The sequence below is a fragment of the Vipera ursinii genome (assembly GCF_947247035.1).
Source record: "Vipera ursinii genome assembly, chromosome: 1".
Lineage (NCBI taxonomy): Eukaryota > Metazoa > Chordata > Lepidosauria > Squamata > Viperidae > Vipera > Vipera ursinii.
In genome coordinates this window covers 189,524,599-189,542,916 of record NC_139512.1, presented here as the reverse complement: position 1 = coordinate 189,542,916, position 18,318 = coordinate 189,524,599, and the positions used below count along the sequence as shown (strand labels likewise).

The 18,318-nt window shown below is 39.9% G+C and overlaps 1 protein-coding gene across 4 annotated transcripts in view; it reads right to left on the bottom strand.

Annotated features, from left to right (window-relative positions):
* Positions 1–18,318, bottom strand: part of RB1 (RB transcriptional corepressor 1) — a 74,856-nt gene that overhangs the window by 7,728 nt on the left and 48,810 nt on the right. For 2 of the 4 annotated variants that reach the window (XM_083350072.1, XM_083350074.1), the window contains 7 exons: positions 8,539–8,657; positions 7,550–7,686; positions 6,521–6,666; positions 4,472–4,576; positions 3,351–3,464; positions 3,094–3,260; positions 1,836–1,866 (listed from right to left, as the gene is read on the bottom strand). In XM_083350072.1, coding sequence (XP_083206198.1) covers positions 1,836–1,866; positions 3,094–3,260; positions 3,351–3,464; positions 4,472–4,576; positions 6,521–6,666; positions 7,550–7,686; positions 8,539–8,657 — 819 coding nt within the window. Of the gene's footprint in view, positions 1–1,661; positions 1,811–1,835; positions 1,867–3,093; positions 3,261–3,350; positions 3,465–4,471; positions 4,577–6,520; positions 6,667–7,549; positions 7,687–8,538; positions 8,658–18,318 lie in introns of those variants that run through there. The other 2 variants (XM_083350073.1, XM_083350075.1) reach the window with 2 other exon arrangements.

Sequence of the window (18,318 nt, the reverse complement as noted above, 5' to 3'; positions counted from 1 at the left end):
AGATGAGCATAGATTAACACAAAGATTAACATCAGACCAACCATCAAAAGTATAGAATACCCCATTCCTGGAACTGCCAAATAAGCTAGTAAACAGCCCAACCAAAGAACCTCCAAAACACTGACAGGACAAACTGAGAGCAAACCCCATTCCTCACTAGTACTGATGTTACCTAGTTTGGGTAATGAGTGAAAGCAACCAAGCAAGCTCAGAGAACATCAAGAACCCTCCATTTCAATCCTGAACTACTCCTTTACTGACACGCACTTTGATGCCCACAAAATATTTTGGGTGCAATTCCTATGGAAGCGAACTGACATTTCTAATGCGGGAAGTTGTCATCCCTCTGAAGTAAGCGAGACGAAGAAACAGGAGCAGCAGGGATTCCAGGAATGTCCTTTACTGTTGCAGTGTAGGATAACCACAACCTGGAAAGTCTGCCAAGGGGTTCTCTTATCTCATATTAAAATAAAAGCCAAGACAGTGTTATCTTGCATTTCTTTCTCATCCTTTCCACTTTCTCAGGACAATTTCTATCTTCCCTTCCCCAAAGCCGGATCTACAATCTTTTGGAGAACCATTACCTAGGGTTCCGTGTGAACCAGTGGAGGGATTCAAAGATGTGAACAACCGGTTCTCTATGTGGATGCCGCTTCTGGAAGTCCATTCTGGGCCTTGGCAACAAAAAATTAGCTACCGGTTCTGCCAAAGTGGTGCGAACTGGCTGAATCCCACCACTGGTGTGAACCCTTTTCCTACTGTTTGTCTGTTCCTTACTAATAGGTGGAAATAAAGCATATCTAGTAATTTTGGAACAGAAAAGCAGCCAAGGGGAAACCTAGAATCATGGCCCCGTCGGAGTCCAGTTCGGAGGAGGAGTTGGAATCGGGACCATCAGATGGGGGAGGCCTGCCTCCCTTGGAATGTTTGGAAACATTCAGGGGCTCAGGACGAGGCTGTCCCAGGACCCTCAGGCATCAGGGGGAGGGGAGGTCAACTGGACGGAGAGCGGCCTGTCCTCACAGACACAGGGGAGGATTGGATGCAGACAGGTTGTGGAGCTGAGAGGCAGCAGTTCCTTTCTGATGAGGAACAGCTGCCCCCCCTCGACCCAAGGGTACAGAGAGCGGAGTGTAGGCAACCTCAGAGAAGGGCTGCAAAGCTACTCAGGAGAAGGGTCTCCCCACCTTCCCTCACAAGGAACACTTGGGAGTGTATTGACTTAAGGAGAAGCTGTGAGAAGTTAGCTTTGCCAGGAACAATTGTTTACTTTGATTTACACACACACACACCTGGCCTTGACTCATGCTTTTTGCCTTGCCTTGCCTTGCAGACCGCCTTATGCCTTTTGTCTTGTACCTTGCCCTTTCCTTAAGTAGTGCCTTTTGCCTTGCCTTGCAAACTGCCTTTTGCCTCATGCTTTGATTTTGCCTTGTGGACCACAATTTTCCTTGTGGACTCACTTAGCCAGGTGGACTGGACCTGGGACCCTGGACCTCACCCTGAGTATGCTCCTACTCTGTGGACTTCCTTTGTTACATATGGGCTATTGTTTGGGGGACTGAGGGTGGCTACCTTCAGGTTAGCGTGGGGTGGAGCCTTACCAGTTATTGGAGGGCTGTTTGTTGGGCAATAGAGGACTCTCTAGAAGCCTGCCTTACCTTGAGCACCTGGGTCATAACACCTCGAGCCCTGTCTTTTCTTCGTGTCAACTGTGACTTTTCTGTTACTTTTCATCAGAAAATATTAGGAGAAACATAAAATCTCAGTTGTATGGAAAGCAAATCCAATACATTTTTAAAAATTTAAATAATTACTCAGAACAGGAAACTTACCCCAAAGGATTCACCAATGGAAACCAATATTCTGAAGACAAAGATAAAAAAACCCATTTAATCTTTTTTCTAAGAAAAGAAGTTTGAAACTACACACAAGACATAGACATAAAGGATATATAAATATAAAGCAATTTATACAATATTGTCCAGTTGTATTACCATACAGATACTGTTACTGTCTATTTATTAATTTCCAATGCCACAATAGGACCCACTTTATGAAGAGAAAAGGCAAAAAGGAAATATGCTAAAAAATATTCTAAATTATTCTAAAAATATTCCAAAAAGCCCATCCAGAAATTATTCAAACATGCAAATACTTTCCCTGGATAAATTAAGCTGGATTTGATGTTTGCCTCCCTTTTTGGAGATTCAGAAAGCTAATTTTTGAGTTTTATTGATCCAAAAAAATTTAGAGTGAATCATGATGAATAATACCTTACTTAAAGTATTTTTCAGCTTCAGATACCTCTTGCCCTAAAGTTCCTCTAGGCCTTGTGCTGATTACTGCCGTATTAGTGTTAGGATAGGGCAGCTGTTTTTAGTTTCTTTGGGACAGGCACTCTTTCAGCCCAGTGTTAATGTGTTTCTGTGAGCACTATTGTTCACTGCTCTCAGATTTTGATTTTTTTAGCATCTTTCCAGAAAAATCGTTATTTTATAATAAAATAATGTGGGTAGAAACAGCGCAAAACAAGGAGCTGTTAGTTGATGGAAACTAGATCCCCAACTGACTAAGAAAAGGGCGCTGCTGCTTACGTCAGCAATTGAGACCAACTACATGAATGTCACTGTGGCAAAATAGCAATTTCTAGCAAACAGCAGGGATGGCAGTAAGCAGACCAAGGGGTGAACAGAGAGAAAGGAAGATAGAACTGACCCCTCCATCCAATTAACTATTTGAATCTATGGTTCCCCCAAAGACAGCTCAAGATGAAAGTCCACATGAGATTCCATTAGCCCACTAAGAAATGCACTAAAGTCTAGGAAACCACAAATGCTTTTTAACATCAGGCTGTACAATTCACGTTACGTCCAGAATGTCTATACAGAATATATAAAGAATCTGAGAGTAAGGTTTCTTTTTTGGGGTGAGGGTGTGCAGATTGCACAAACAACTTTTTATGCCTAATCAAATAGATATTTCCTATCATGGAAGAATAGCAGAAGATGATCACTTCTATTACAACTGAAAAATATCTATCCAGCTTAGGTTGGTGTTTGATTTAGTTGCTTAAAGGAATAATTTACTAACCTTGTTCTGGGTGTCATTTTTGTGGGTGACAATAGCCCTTCAGAAAATTTGCTGGGATTCTTCAAAGGTGAGACATAGATATTATTTCCAGCAGAAACACGTAAAGGAGAATTAGAAAACTTATAAGGGCTCTGTAGAATGTGAGGAATGGGTGTTAATGTTGGAGGCTGGAAGATGAAATTTTAAATTAGCGCTATGGGGATTTGTCAATTTTTATTGAGAAATAGTCATTAGAGGATAGACGTATAATTACTTACCCTATTGGAAGCATATTGCAAAATATTAGTTTTCAGTCTTTGCATAAATACCGTGTTGTAGAAGACTATAATGGAATCGTATTGTCCTTCCCTGATCAAAACACACTTGAATGTCTAGATGGAATTGATGAGAGAGTTAAGCATCAGCCATCTATACTAACTCCTTCCAGCAGCTATATCTGTTTATAACATCTTAATTTGTACAGGATTTTCCTTCTTTGGAAAATTCTTATGCTGACCCTCCCTCCCCCATCTTCTCAAAGTTAGCTGCCTTAATCTGAGAATGATTTATTCAGAAAATGTTTGTTCCTGGATGAATTAATCAGTGAATTTCACCTTTTTTTGAGTAATCCTTTTCAAATGCTTTAGACATGAGGTATACTGAATACAGTAAAATGTGAGGGAACTATTTTTAAGTGGCATCTCAAGCTTGGATATAGTGATATACTAATTAATGTTGGCATTATGCATAATTTTTACCACGCATTCATTTGGAATTTTGAAAACATGTTGTGGAATTCTTGCAAAATGGCTAATCTGGCAAATATTGCTGATTGCTAGCAAAAAGGCAAGTAAGATTGTTTCCTACCACAACTGCTAGAAGATGTCACAAACAACATCCATAAATCAGTGATGTCTAGAACAGGTCACCAACCTTTCTCGGTTGGCAGACCAGAGGAAAGGGAAGAGGAAGCATTTTGTACACGTGCATGTGCACGCATGGGGCCGCGAGCACGCATGTGATGCAAACAGGGCGGGGCTAGTGCCCACGTGATACTCGCTAGCCCTGCCCCATTCTTGCAAGGCTCAGTGTCCCATTTTCGTGCCCTGAGGTGCAATGGCATCCTGTTTTCACACTCCATGGTGCCCTGTTTTCGCACCTCGAGGCATGGTAGTGGCTTGTTTTTGAACCCTGCGGTGTGGCAAAGTCCTGTTTTCAGCATCCTGTTTTTGCAGCTGCAGCATTAGCATAAGTGGGGGTGTGCGTGCGCACACATGTGCACATGCTGGCCAGCCTATCCCGCAGCCCCCTGGTCTAAAAGCTTGTGGTTGCTTACCATTGTTGCAAACGTACTCAAGTAAGAGTTTTAATGCAAATAATGCTAAAATGTGTCCCATACCTCTTGATTTGCATTGTTGAGATCCTTGTATGCTGTCACAATAGTTTTAAACCTGAGATCAATATTCTTCACCTTACATATGCCATACATGGAACACATCATAATCTGTTGAAATGCAGAGAAGAAACATCACAACTCATCATTAAAGAAAGTTCGGTGCAGGCTTTTCAGGAATAGAAAAAGCTTCAAGACCTTAGCACTAATTTAATTTTAAAAATATGTAAAGTTTATTTAAACAACTGAAATAACATAACAAGATAATAAAACTATAAGAAATAATAAAACTATGTAATATTAAATAACATTTTAACAAAAAACAAAATCCTTTAAACATTGTACTCCAAAATAATTGGGGCACCAGCTTGAGAAAGGTTCATGTAGATGTTTAACATAAGAAACAGATATGGAACACCATTTAACTCCCAACCTTGGGAATGAAAGTGAATCCTTTACTTCTTAAAGTTACAACTCTAAATAGGGATTTCAATAACAAATAGGAATATAAGGGACTCATACTCCCTCTGTCCTTCTAATCTTGTTTTACCATTTGTGTGTTACTACTTACTTCTCACATACTTTGGACACGTCTTGCAGGGGAATTCACTGAAGAAAGCAATTGTGTTTGGAAGAGTTAGCAATAAAAGGAAACATGGCTGTCAAAGAATACGGTGGATGGACACCATCAAAGCTGTCAGCAGCCAGAGCACAGAAAAGCTCAAAACAGTCCAAGATTGAAAGATGTGGAGAGACCAGGCCCATAGAACTACCAAGAGTCGGACATGACTGAATGGATAACATTATCATTTGTTTTTGCTTGCCTATCATCAAGTTTTTGACATACCTAAGGTAAGGTAAGCTAAGGTGTAAAACTATTCATCAAAGTACCAGAGGGCAGGACAACAAACAATGGTTGGAAACTGATCAGAGAGAAGCAACCTGGAGTTAAGGAGAAACTTCCTGACATTGAGGACAATTAACCAGTGGAAGAGCTTGCCTCCAGAAATTGGGGGCGCTCTATTACTGGGAGATTTTTAAGAAGAGGCTAGACAGTCACTTGTCTGAGATGGTATAGGTCAGGGCTTTTCAACCTTTTCACCCATGTACCACTTTTAGGATATGGCAACATCTGAGTACCACCAGTCACCTAGAAAGGTGTCAAAAACTTGACGACACCCCCCCCCCCCCGAAAAAGGAAAAAAGTGATGAAGTACAGGTAGTCCTCGACTTACAACAGTTCACTTAGTGACTGTTTGAAGTAACAATGGCACTGAAAAAAGTGCCCCCCAAGCCACAGCTGAGCAGGACACCTGCCTGCCTGCCCAGTGGCGCTCTTCCTCCTGTCCGAGGTTTTCATTGTTGCGAGCATTTCTGTTGAGGATTGGCAGTGGGGGTGGGGTGGGGGGGTGTTTGCTTTTTCTCCCCCCCCCCCCCGTCTGCTGGGTGGTTGCAGCAGGTTTTGGTCACTTCACATGACCCTGGGACACTGTGACAATCATAAATATGAATCAGTTGCCAAGCATCTGAATGTAAATCACAAGACCTTGGGGATGCTGCAACATTCCAGCTGATCGGCGCTTCTTCTAGGCTCAGCAGAAGCACCGGGATCAGTGCCGAGCTCCAGCTGGAGCCTGGCGCTGATCCTGGCGCTTCCGCTGAGCCCTGACAGCCCTGCAGCTCCAGCCATCTCTCGCTCAGGCTTGTGCGGTGCTGCCACCGGTTCAGCTCATTCCCCTCCCCTGCTACCACTTTTCTAGGATGGTTGCTTACCACCTGCCAGGTGCCAATGTTCCACAGGTGGTACCCATACCAGTGGTTGAAAAGCCCTGGTATAGGTTCTCTTGCTTGAGCAAGGGGCTGGACTAGAAGACCTCCAAGGTCCCTTTCAGCTCTATTCTATTCTGTTCCGTTCCGTTCCGTTCCATTCCATTCCATTCTAAGTCTAAGTCTAAGTCTAAGTCTAAGACTAGTCTAATTGCCATTGTTTTAGCATGGAAAATCTAAATTAAAAAGGTAACATAGTAAATAAGCCCATCCAGTCAGATATATTACCTGGTCTAAGTGTCTGTCTTTCATCAGTTCATATTCATTTTGCAGTGTGTGATGAAAAAGGGTCCATATCAAATGTTCAAGTTCAGGATGGTCAGGCAGAAGACGCAAACATAGGCTATTTAATCGTCTATAAGCCAAGCAATACACTGGAGGAGAGATTTGTTTATAAATTACAAACAAGGTCAAATCAATATTTATATGTATGTTTATATTTATATTTATAGAGACACAGGGAAATAATGTAATGTAATGTACAGAATATATTTACGAATTTACTCCAGCAATGTAAAAAGGTGTAGTGTTATTTTAATCACAGCAAAATTATATTAGCCTGTACAAAGTCAGCTTATTTATTGGGAGACGGTCACTTTTGATAATGGTATAGAAACTCTTCTTTTCTAATAACTGCTGTGATTTCAACAGAAGCGTTTTTTAGTAATCTGAAATCACTGCTCGAATTTGTAGAAATATATTAGGAATTAGTAATATGTAAGTTTTATATTGTTCTTTTAATTTGGTAAACTCTACACGTAATAAAATTCCATGATACATATGTCATGGGCAAATAATTATAGAAGATATCAAGAAATGCATTAAAATGTTTAAAAAATATAATTTACATAATGCTGCAATTAAAACATATATTAGGACTATTTTTAAATTGCAATAAAGTTAGTGGTAAAGGAAGGCAATGGATTAACTTAGACCCGAAACATGCCTTAAATATTTTTTTAGTCTCCAGTCCTTCCTTTTATGCCCTTCAGCTGACCAGCCAGAACTGGCTTTTACCAGGCAAAGAAGACTGGCACAGGAGACTTTCTGTGCGGTTGGCTCATTTGCCCCCTCACCTGCTACCTTCATGATTTATTCTAGATTAGGGGTGTCCAAATTTGGCAACTTTAAGACTGGTGGTTCTCAACTCCTAGAATTCTGGGAATTGGGGTCCACTAGTCTTAAAGTTGCCAAGGTTGGGCACCCCAATCTAAATTTGACAACAATGTTGAAAAATAGCTTTTAAAATCCACTCACCTTTTTTATAGAAATATGACAAAGAAATAGATTTATAAGGTTTCTGAGGCTGATTTAGCCCCAAACCCTGTGACTCTGGAGAATATACAAAAGCGGGAGAAACTTTTTTCTTAGGAGATTTTGTGGGAGAGAGGTACCTAAAAACAGGATACAGATACGCAGAATAAAAAAAGGATAATTAGAACAATGATATTCTAGACCACAAGCCTAATTTTCAAAATGACTTGAGTATAAGGTGGGCTAGCTCCTTCTCCATTGCTTTCCAATCCAGCTCTCAATGACTGTTACTAGTAAAACACAGCTCACATAGCTAGAAAAAAATACAGTGTGAGACAAAGCATCTTACTGGATCTATTTACTGCTGCACTTTGGTTACTGTCTTAACCTATTTACATTTTAATTCAAGTGTTTTAAACTTGCATTTGCTATAAACTTCTTTAGATGCCATTCTGTATCAAAGACAGTAATATACAGAATAAAATAGCAGAAAGTAGCACAGTTCAGACAGATAAAAGGCTGGTCAAGAGTGTTTCCAAGTGCAAGATATGGAATCATGGATTTAAAGCTGTATCTATAGGGGGAAGCAACTGACAAAAGCAGCCTTGCATTGTCACAAAGCATGCTCACTCCTTTTCTATGTACATTACGATGATACCTGCCTGCCTGCCTGCCTGCCTGCCCCACAAAAACAAAGCTTGCAACACAATAGTAGAATGCTACTTGCATGGTTTTGATAAAAGCAGCAAGTACTGAAGCTTACAGGAAAACAAATTCAGAGAGAATATTAGGGAAATTCTTAAGAGAAAGTGCAACCTGATAATGAAAAGAGTTACCCAGAGAGGTAGCAGGTGTCCATTTCTTGCTGCATTATGTTCAAGCAGATGCTACACAACTGTCTATAAGCAATCTTTTAATCTGGATCCCGACATGCAAGAGGGTAGCTCTATATGAAAGTGGAAAATATCTTCTTTGAGGACCATATTACTTACAAATCTGCAGCACTGTGATTATGTTGAAGAGGCTGAGTAAAATAGTTGGCAGGCTCGGGCTCATCAGCCTGCCCCTCTCGCTCTTTGGACTGCTTTATCAGCTCAAATAATGGTGAATTCTAAAAGACACCAAACAATAATTACATTTCTTATGTAAATTCTTCTTACTCATAACATAATAGTCTATCTTAGAAGTACCATCCTAAGAATATTCAAAATGGAAGCTAACTTCCATATACATTTGTTTCAAACATTTGTCAATACAGCTTTTAACAGCAAGGAATTTAGCAACCATAGTACTTATATATGAAGTATATAAGCAAATAGAAAGCTGCATTTTAAGTTATTTAAATAATTACATTAGTAAATCATAAATTATGAAATATATAAAGAAATCAATGAGATATTATAAGTATGTACAAATTCATAACTTTCATGTTGTTCCGCTTTATTTTAATTTCCTATTTGTATCACAAATAAGCCTGATTTACACATCAATAATACCATGTGAAAATGTGCTATACTGAATCCCAATAAGGTTCACTTCTCTAAGCTTATAATATCAGAAGGATAGGCCTTCTAAATCCTGCACTACTAATTCTGGATGCCAGTGAAAAAATTACAGTGCTGCAGAATACCACAGTAGCATCCAAGTCCTGAATTTTCCTAGAGGTCCCCTATTTAAGTATTATGTAGGTATGATTCAAAGGAATATTTATTTAACCCTGGTATGAAAATAAGGCTATATAAAGGAAAATGTCCCCAAAATATGTAGTAAAATAATTCTCATGCATCAGAATAACAATATTGCCCAACGTTACTGAAAAGGATATAAAAATTTTCAAAATGTTGGTAAGAACTAAGCATGCTCAGTGGTGATAAAATATTCTCTAAGGGTTGGGAAGCAAGCAAAATCTGAGATGAAATGGAATGAAACAACCTGGAAGTTCATTGAATGCTGCCCTCAATTATCAACATTTTAATTTAAAAATTATCAAAGTAGCTTTTATTATTTCTAGCTTAAGTCATCCTACCAGGGAGGTCCCTAACATTAAACTATTTATTCTTTTGGAAATTTTGCAAGTAATTTATTCCTACTGTAAGTAGCAAATATGAGATTGTGTAGAGAGTGAAATGAGTATACTAAAGTATTTAAAAAGTGCAACCAATTTACACTATTCTTTCCAACTTTGTACACAGAAATTCATTTATATTAAATAATAGCGTTTCTTTATTCTCTATATCAACTTTTGTGATAACTAGTTGAATAATCAAAATTATCAAAATAGTGAGAGCATGACACACAGAGAACCTCTTCAGAAATGCTGCAGTACTACACTGTATGCACAATTATTAGGCAAATGAGTATTTTGACCATATCATTTTTATGCATATCTTCTACCTCCAAGCTGTATAAACTTAAATTCTTAGTGGATATGACCATATCAGGTGATGATTGTATTTGTATAATGAGACAAGGTGTGACCTAAGGAGATCAACACATCAAAGTGTGCATAATTATTAGGCAGCTTCTTTTCCTCAGGCAAAATGGGCCAAAAAAGAGATTTAACTGACTCTGAAAAGTAAAAAATAGTAAAGATACACATTAACTGCCAAAGATTTGAGAAGACTCAAACGTTCTGGAGTGCCCAGAAGTACAAGATGTTCAGTGCTCAGAGACATGGCCAAGGTGAGGAAGGCTGAAACCTGACCATCACTGAACAAGATAAGTTGAAATGGCAAGACTGGGTGAAGAAATATCTGAAGACAGATTTTTCAAAGGTTTCATAGACTGATGAGACGAGAATGACTCTTGACGGACCAGATGGATGGACTCACGCAACAGTAAGTTATAGGTGGAGTACTGGCATGACCTGGTATTATTAAAGAAATATGAGCTAGTTGGACCTTTTCAGGTTGAAGATGGACTCAAAATCAACTCCCAAAACCACTACTAGATTTTAGAAGACACTTTCTTCAAGCAGTGGTACAGGAAAAAGGCTGCATCTTTCAAGAAACCGTGAATTTTATGCAGGACAATGCTCCATAGCATGCATTGAAGAACTCCACTGCATGGCTAGCCAGTAAAGGCCTCAAAGATGAACGAATAATGACATGGGCCCCTTCCTCACCTCAACTAAACCCTATACAGAATTTGTGGGTCCTTCTTAAATGGGAAATTTACAGTGAAGGAAAACAGTACAGCTCTCTGAACAGTGTCTGGGAGACTATGGCTGCTGCTGCACAAAACATTGTGTCATGGTTCCAAAAGATGAGACCAATTAAAAGAACTTCAAGGAAAGGAATTCTTCCTTAAAGAACATTTTTATTTGGCTACAATATAACGGCACATACAAAGGTGAACCCAAGACTAAATTCCCCTCCCCTTGGTTACAAAGTTGCAAGTTGCAATTCCCACCCCAATTTGCTGTCATAAATCACATTCACCAATTGTTAGAAAACGCGGGCACTCTCCAGGCCACCAAAACATTATCAGCAATGACCTTGGTTCCCATATATTTGAATTGTTTTGGCTAACTGAAAACTACACACACACCCCTTTCTTCTTTTTCTAAACTAAATATGTAGCAAGAAAGACAAAATGAAAATGGCTTCAGTTCAGTTTGTCACAGCGTTGACATTCGGCTCCCCTTAAAAGAAAGGAAAAATCCTGCAAATTAAACAAGAATAAAAATTAAGAATCCCCTCTCGGTTTACTTGGATGTTTATCACAGAATTTGCCTATAAGTCTATCAGCTTTCACATCAGCACAACCAGGTGGTTTCTGATAACAGGTATCCCTTCCACTGCACTAAATATTGCAATTTACCCTTGTATAATCTAGCATCAAGAATACGCTTTACTTTATGAGTCTCTCCAGCCACCACAAGCGGGCCAGGTGCTTTCTTGGAAAGAGTTGACTCTCTGAAAGGTTTTAACAGACTGCAGTGAAACACTGGGTGGATCTTTCCTAAAAGACGAGGGAGTTTTAAGTCTACAGTGATTGTGTTCAAAATATGCACTATGGAAAATGGTCCCAGGTATTTTGACCCCAATTTTTTGCTAGGTAACTTAAGTCTTTAGATACTTTGTAGAAAGATAAACCTTTTCACCCACCCGGAATGAGGTGCTTTTTTCTTATCAGCCTGTTTTTTGTAAACCTCTGAGGCTTTTGTTAAAGCTTTTTTTGTATTGTCCCAAACACCTCTCCAGCAGATACCCATTGATCTAATGTTTGAGAGGTAGGGGGGTTCTGAGGGTATTCAGGCATCGGAATAAAATCCCTTCCAGTGGCTCTTTGAACAGTGTAAGTCCGGTGCTGCTGTACTGTGTTGTTGTTAGCCACTTCAGCAAAAGTCCAATTTGTCTGTTGGTAATCTACATAGCATCTAAGATACTGCTCCACCATTGCATTTGCTTCTTCAGCCGTTCCATTCGTGCAGGGATAAAAAGCCGATGAGAGTCCTTGTGTAGACCCAATCAGCTTGAGGAAATCCCTCCAAAATCTGGCTGTAAATTGAACTCCCCTGTCAGAAATTATTCATTTTGGTGCACCGTGCAATCGGTAAATATGTTTGAGAAATAATGTGGCTAGTTTGGGGGCATATGGGTGGCCAAAGCATGCTATAAAGTGAGCTTGTTTTGACAAAAGGGTCAATCACAGTCCATATTACCGTATTTCCTTTACTCTACGGTAATTCAGCAATAAAGTCCATAACAATCTCTTCCCATAGTTGAGAAGGATCTGCAACAGGCTGTAATAGCCCAGGAGGCTTTCCTGGGATCCTCTTCATGGTAGCACAGACTGCACAGCTTTTTACATAACTCTCCACATCTTTCTTTAAGCCTGGCCACCAAAATTGCCTTCAAACTAAGTGTAGTGTCTTTAAATAGCCAAAGTGACCAGCTTGTTTAATATCATGTCTGAGCTGGAGTGCTTGGAGTCTGAGCGATTCAGGCAAATATAATTTTCCCCCTTTCCAAGCTAGCCCATTTAGGATGGTTTGATTTTCCTTGAGCTGTTTGTCATTTTTTAGTTCTTGCTTCAATTTCTTTTGTCAATGGGTCGTCTGGGTTAGGGGACTTCACATATCATTGTTTCCCAGGGATTATTTGAGAAATAACTTGAGGTGGAGGCATAATAGAATCTATGACTTGTTCATGTTGGCTTTTATATTGAGGCAGTCTAGAGAAGACATCAGCTAAGAAATTCTTTCCACCCGGTATGTATTTCAGGGTAAAGTTAAAATGATTAAATATTACGCCTAGCGTACTTGTTTGGGAGACAATTTACAGGGAGTTTTCAGAGCCTCTAAGTTTTTGTGATCAGTCCATACTTCAAAAGGCACCGCCAAGTCAATAAAGCCCATTTGATTGCAAAGGCTTTCTTCTTCCAAACGGCCCACCTACACTCTGTGTCAGTGAGTTTTTTCGAAGTGTAAGGACAGGGTTGTAAATTTCCTTCATTTTTTTTTGCAACAGCACTGCCCCCATAGCCACATCACTGACATCAGCTTGAATAACAAATTGCTGCTCAGGATGAGGTTGTTTGAGAATTGGTTCTGCAGCAGTCTTTTTAAATTTTCAAAAGCGGTTTGGCACTCTAACGACCAGTATAAGGGTTGACCTGGTCGTGGTTTACCCCCATCCTTGCCAGTTTTTAATAGTTCTGTAAAGGGCAAATCAATCTCAGCAAATGAAGGTATAAATTGACGGTAGAATTTTTTTGCAAATCACAAAAAACCTTGGAGCTGTTTCTGAGTTTGTGAGGCTGCCATTCAATCACTGCTTTTACTTCAGCTGGATCCATTTCAATGTCTTCCCTGGAGATTCTGTAACCCAGATAATCCAAACGTGCCTGATGGAACCCGCACTTTGAGAGTTTGGCAGAGAGTTTAACGTTCAGCGGTTTCTTTAGTATTTCTCATACTAAAACTGTATGTTCTGTATAGATTAAGATGTCATCAGGATACACCAAAACCCGTTTATATAAATGATCATGAAGCACCTGGTTGATCAGCTGCATGAACACAGCAGGAGCTCCTTGTAATCCAAAAGGCATGACTTTAACTACTGTTGGCGGCAGTTTTCCATTCATCACCTTTTCTTCTTCTCACGTGATAATACGCCTCTTAGGTCTAATTTGGTAAAAATTCATCCTTTCGCCAGGTGGGCTAATATGTCCTTCATTAAGGAGAGGGTACATATTCTCCACACTAACAGCGTTCAGACCTTTAAAATCAATGCAGAGTCTAAGTGATCCATCTTTTTTCTCTTTAAAAAGCACAGGGGCAGCCACTTTGGATTTTGTGGGTTCAATAAAACCCCTCATCAAATTTTTATCAATGTATTCCTTCAATTCTTCCACTTTGAGTGGGGTCATTGCATACATCTTTGACTTTGGCAATTTAGCTTCTGGCAGAATCTCAATAGCACAATCAGTGGTGCTAGGGGGAGGGATGTTGACAGGGTTTGTGCAGAATATCTCCTGAGCCAACAAGGAGAATGCACAGAAGAAGTGGTACTGAGAGTAGTCAGGTTTTGCACAGCAACCACACTAATACACTGAGATGTGTAAAAAGGAAAATACTTTTAGGAGTAGCACAAGTCAAGAATAAACAGTCCAGGTCATACACGGGTACAGAGAAGATATCAACAGTTCAAGAGTTATCCAATACAAATTCATCTTACCAGTCCAAAAGTCAAAAACACAGTTCTTCAGGTTTAGCAAACAGTAGCAAAACCACAATCAACAATAATCAGCAACTAACACAGAGAGAAAGAAGCTATGTCTCTAGCTCCCTCTTATGGCCGTTGAAAGAACACAGCATTGGCCAATCATTACACATTTAAAGAGATACAATACATTACAAATCATGGCTTATATATTGCCAACCCAACCAGTTATTTATTTATTTATTTATTTTATTACATTTATATACCGCCCTTTCCCTGAGGACTCAGGGCGGTTTACAGGGAATTAAAAAACCAACAATACAAAAGTTAAAACCAATTTAAAAAAGATTAAACGTAACCCTGTGCAATTAAAACCCCAATTAAAATAAATTACTCCTCAGCCTGGGCCAGAGAGCTCGAAGAGCCAGGTCTTCAGGCCCCGGCGGAATGAACGGAGGTCGGGGGCAGTCCTCAGCTCCACTGGCAGCTGGTTCCAGAGGGCAGGCGCCCCCACTGAGAAGGCCCTATCCCTGGGTGTTACCCGCCAGCAATCTCTTACCGGTGGGACCCTGAGCAGACCCTCCCTGTGGGAGCGCACTGGACGAAGGGCACTTGATAGGCACCTACATGCTCTAGTTAGGCTACAATCATATGACTGACATTTTCCCCTTTGGGTAGGACAATATCTTATCGGTTGCACAGTATTCCAACCATATTAGTTTCTCTTTTATACACTGTCTAACATTCAAGTAACGTAGATCAGTATGCTTAGACCGTGTTCTGATGGCTGCATTTGTTGCCATCTTAATTGCAGACTGGTTATCTTCATACACGAGAAATGGACTTTCTACAGTTAATCCCATGTCAATTAAGACTTGTTTATAAAATAACAATTCAGTACACAAAACAGATAAACAGGAAAACTCAGCTTCCATAGTGGACACACTGATATGTTTCTGCCTGATGGATTTCCACCCTGTGAGCGAACCACCTAACATAATCACTAAACCTGATGTTGATTTTCGAGTGGTTGCATCAGTAGCAAAACTCGCATCTGCATAAGCAGTTAGAACTAAATCACGACTGGGCTCCAAATATAAGGAGTAATATATGGTTTGTTTTAGATATCTCAATATTCGCTTAGCTGCCTGCCAGTGCCTAACAGTAGGTTCAGCATTATATCTGGCTAATTGGTTCACATTGTAAAAATATCCGGCCTTGACCAATTACTGAGATATGAAAGGCTACCAATCAAAGATTGATACACCGTTTTGTCAAAAGCAGGACTTGCTGTAATAGCGTGTTTAATGACCTGTGCCATTGGAGTCTTTGCAGGCTTACATAGCTCCATGTTGTACTGCTTCAGCAGTTGGCTTATCTTTCCAGCCTGTGAAATCTTATAACCTGTATCAGTCTTCACAACATCCAGACCTAAATAGTGATTAATTTCTCCTAGATTCCTAATCCTGAACTTCTTTTTTAAACGTGAAACAATGTTTATTGCTTCTTGGTCAGTCTTAGTAACGATTGCTATGTCATCAGTGAATAGCAATAATAATAGAAAATACACCATCCTTCTCCTTCCGAAATAAACATGGATCTGCAATACTGGCAACAAAGCCCATTTCAACCAATTCGTCTACTATACACCTGTTCCATTCAAAACCTGATTGTTTCAAGCCATAAAGACTCTTTTTTAGTTTCCAACAATCATTCTTCTCAGTTTTGTTAACCCCTGGTGGTTTTGTTAGGTAGATAGTGTGATGTAAGGGAGCATGCAGATATGCTGTTTCTACATCTACATGGTTTATTTTATACCGGTTTCTAGCTGCCCAAACTAACGCTGCTCTCAACGTAGTAGCCCTTAGACTAGGTGCAAACACTTTATCATAGTCTTCGTTTGACAGAAGCAAACCCTTGAGCAACTAAACATGCCTTATGGGTAACAGTCCCATCTACACCCTTCTTCAGTTTATAGACCCACTTACAACTAATTGCACACTTACCTGGTGGGAGTCTAACATTTTCATATACTTCTAACTCTTGCAAGGATTGTAACTCCTTATCCATTGCTCCCTTCCATGCTCTCTGTTCTTTTTCGGGATACAATTTAATCTCTTCAAAATTAGACGGTTCTTCATTCACCTGACATACAACACTAGCCTGGTATCTATCAGGTGGACGTCTAGGCAATACAGGACTTGGTGTTGAACTCTCCTCTTCTGCTTCTTCTACCTCCCCTATCGATACCTCCTCTTTCAGAGCTACAGAAGGTTTATCACTACATCCTTTTACAGTAACAGGGGTGTCACTAAACACAATAGGATCAACACCAACGCTTTCCTGCTCTAGCTTGTTCCAACCTACATGCTCTAGAAACTTAGCACTAGCACTACAATACACAGTAGTGGTACCTTGTTCCCAAAACCTAAAAGACCTGTGGTTGGAGTCGTAGCCTACAAAAAACAATTGTCTTGCTCTATGCTGTCCCTTTCGCCTCAGTTGTGCTGGAATATGAACCCATGCTGGGGCTCCAAATGTGTGTAAGTAACCTAGATCAGGTTTTCTACCATGCCAACGTGTGTATGGTAGTTCACCAGTTGTGGAATGAACCACAACGTTTAAGATGTGGTTGGCACACATTGCCGCCTCTCCCCACAGTTTCTTGGGTAATCTGGAATCGGACAACAATGTTCTTATCATAGCTTGCAGCGTTTGCCCTCGTCGCTCAACAAATGCGTTGTGTTGGGGTCTGTAAGGGGCAAAACGCTTATATTCAATGCTGTCTGTCTGTAACATGGCTACAAAACGTGTATTGGTAAACTCAGTACCATGATCTGTTACAATACACTGAGCCTTCCTTTTCATTTTTCTTTCAACAAACTTCAGCCAGTTTGCGAAATTCTGAAAAGTGTCTGCTTTTGTTTTCATTAAATAACAAAAACCTAACATGAATAATGGTACATGATACTCAAAATATAGCATGCTCCACCAATACTAGGTTTCATAGGGCCAATGATATCTGCAATCACTACCTCTAAAGGTACAGTGGTCTTAAAACCATTAGTCCTGTTTGCAGGGGTTACCTTGCTTTTCTCCTGGCTACACGCATTACAATTCAAGTACTTCTGACACGGTTTCAGTTTTATCCCTTTAGCCAGTTCAACAGTCTTCCATAACGTATTGAAATTCACATGCCCTAAAGGTCTATGAAGCAGATAGATACAATCATCATTTTTTGTTCTCATAGACAGAACCAGCATAAGCCATAATTCCTGGGTTGTCAATGAGAACAAATAAATCGTTCTTCAGGTTAGCGATAGCTCTGATACCATTCTTTTCAATAATACATTTATCTCCCCTGAAGGTCACTACAAACCCAGCCTGTACCAATGCCTTCACAGATAACAAATTAAACTTTAGTTTAGGCACATATAACATTGGTAAACGTTCATTAATATGTGGACAGTAGGCACTACCTTCACCAGAGGCTTTCATTTTCCAGCCATTTGCTAAAGACGCATACTGTTTACTCTTAGTCATACGGGCAAATCTCTCTTTAGTCTTGGTTATACACTGAGAAGCCCCACTGTCAACCACCCACAAATCATGGTTTAAGGATGTTGGAGAATCAGAAACAGCTAAACCAACATCTTTTCTTATTTTCCTATTGCTATCTGCATTCTGTTTCTTGCCCTTCTTACAAAATCTAGCAATATGCCCTTTAGCCCCACAAGAATAACATTTCTTAACAGTATAAGCAGCAGTAGATTGTTGTTCCACTTGTGGTTGTGTCTCTCTCAGCTGGTCTCTGTCTTGCCTTCTTCTGGATTCTTCCAGCAATCTCCCAGTTATGTTTGTTAATGTTAGTTCCTCTCTGGTCAGGACTTCTAAAGACGAGGCATACAAATCATAGCTCTCATCCAAAGATGAAAGAATAATATACACCTGATGCAGCTCTGAGAAAATCAGCTCCTTTTCATGTAGCTCTTGCAAAATTTTCTTCATGAATGCCAGATGAGCTACCATGTCCCCATCCTTCTGAAGATGAGCCCTAAACAGTTTGCGCGTAAGGTGTATATGTGCACCCACACTATCACGAAC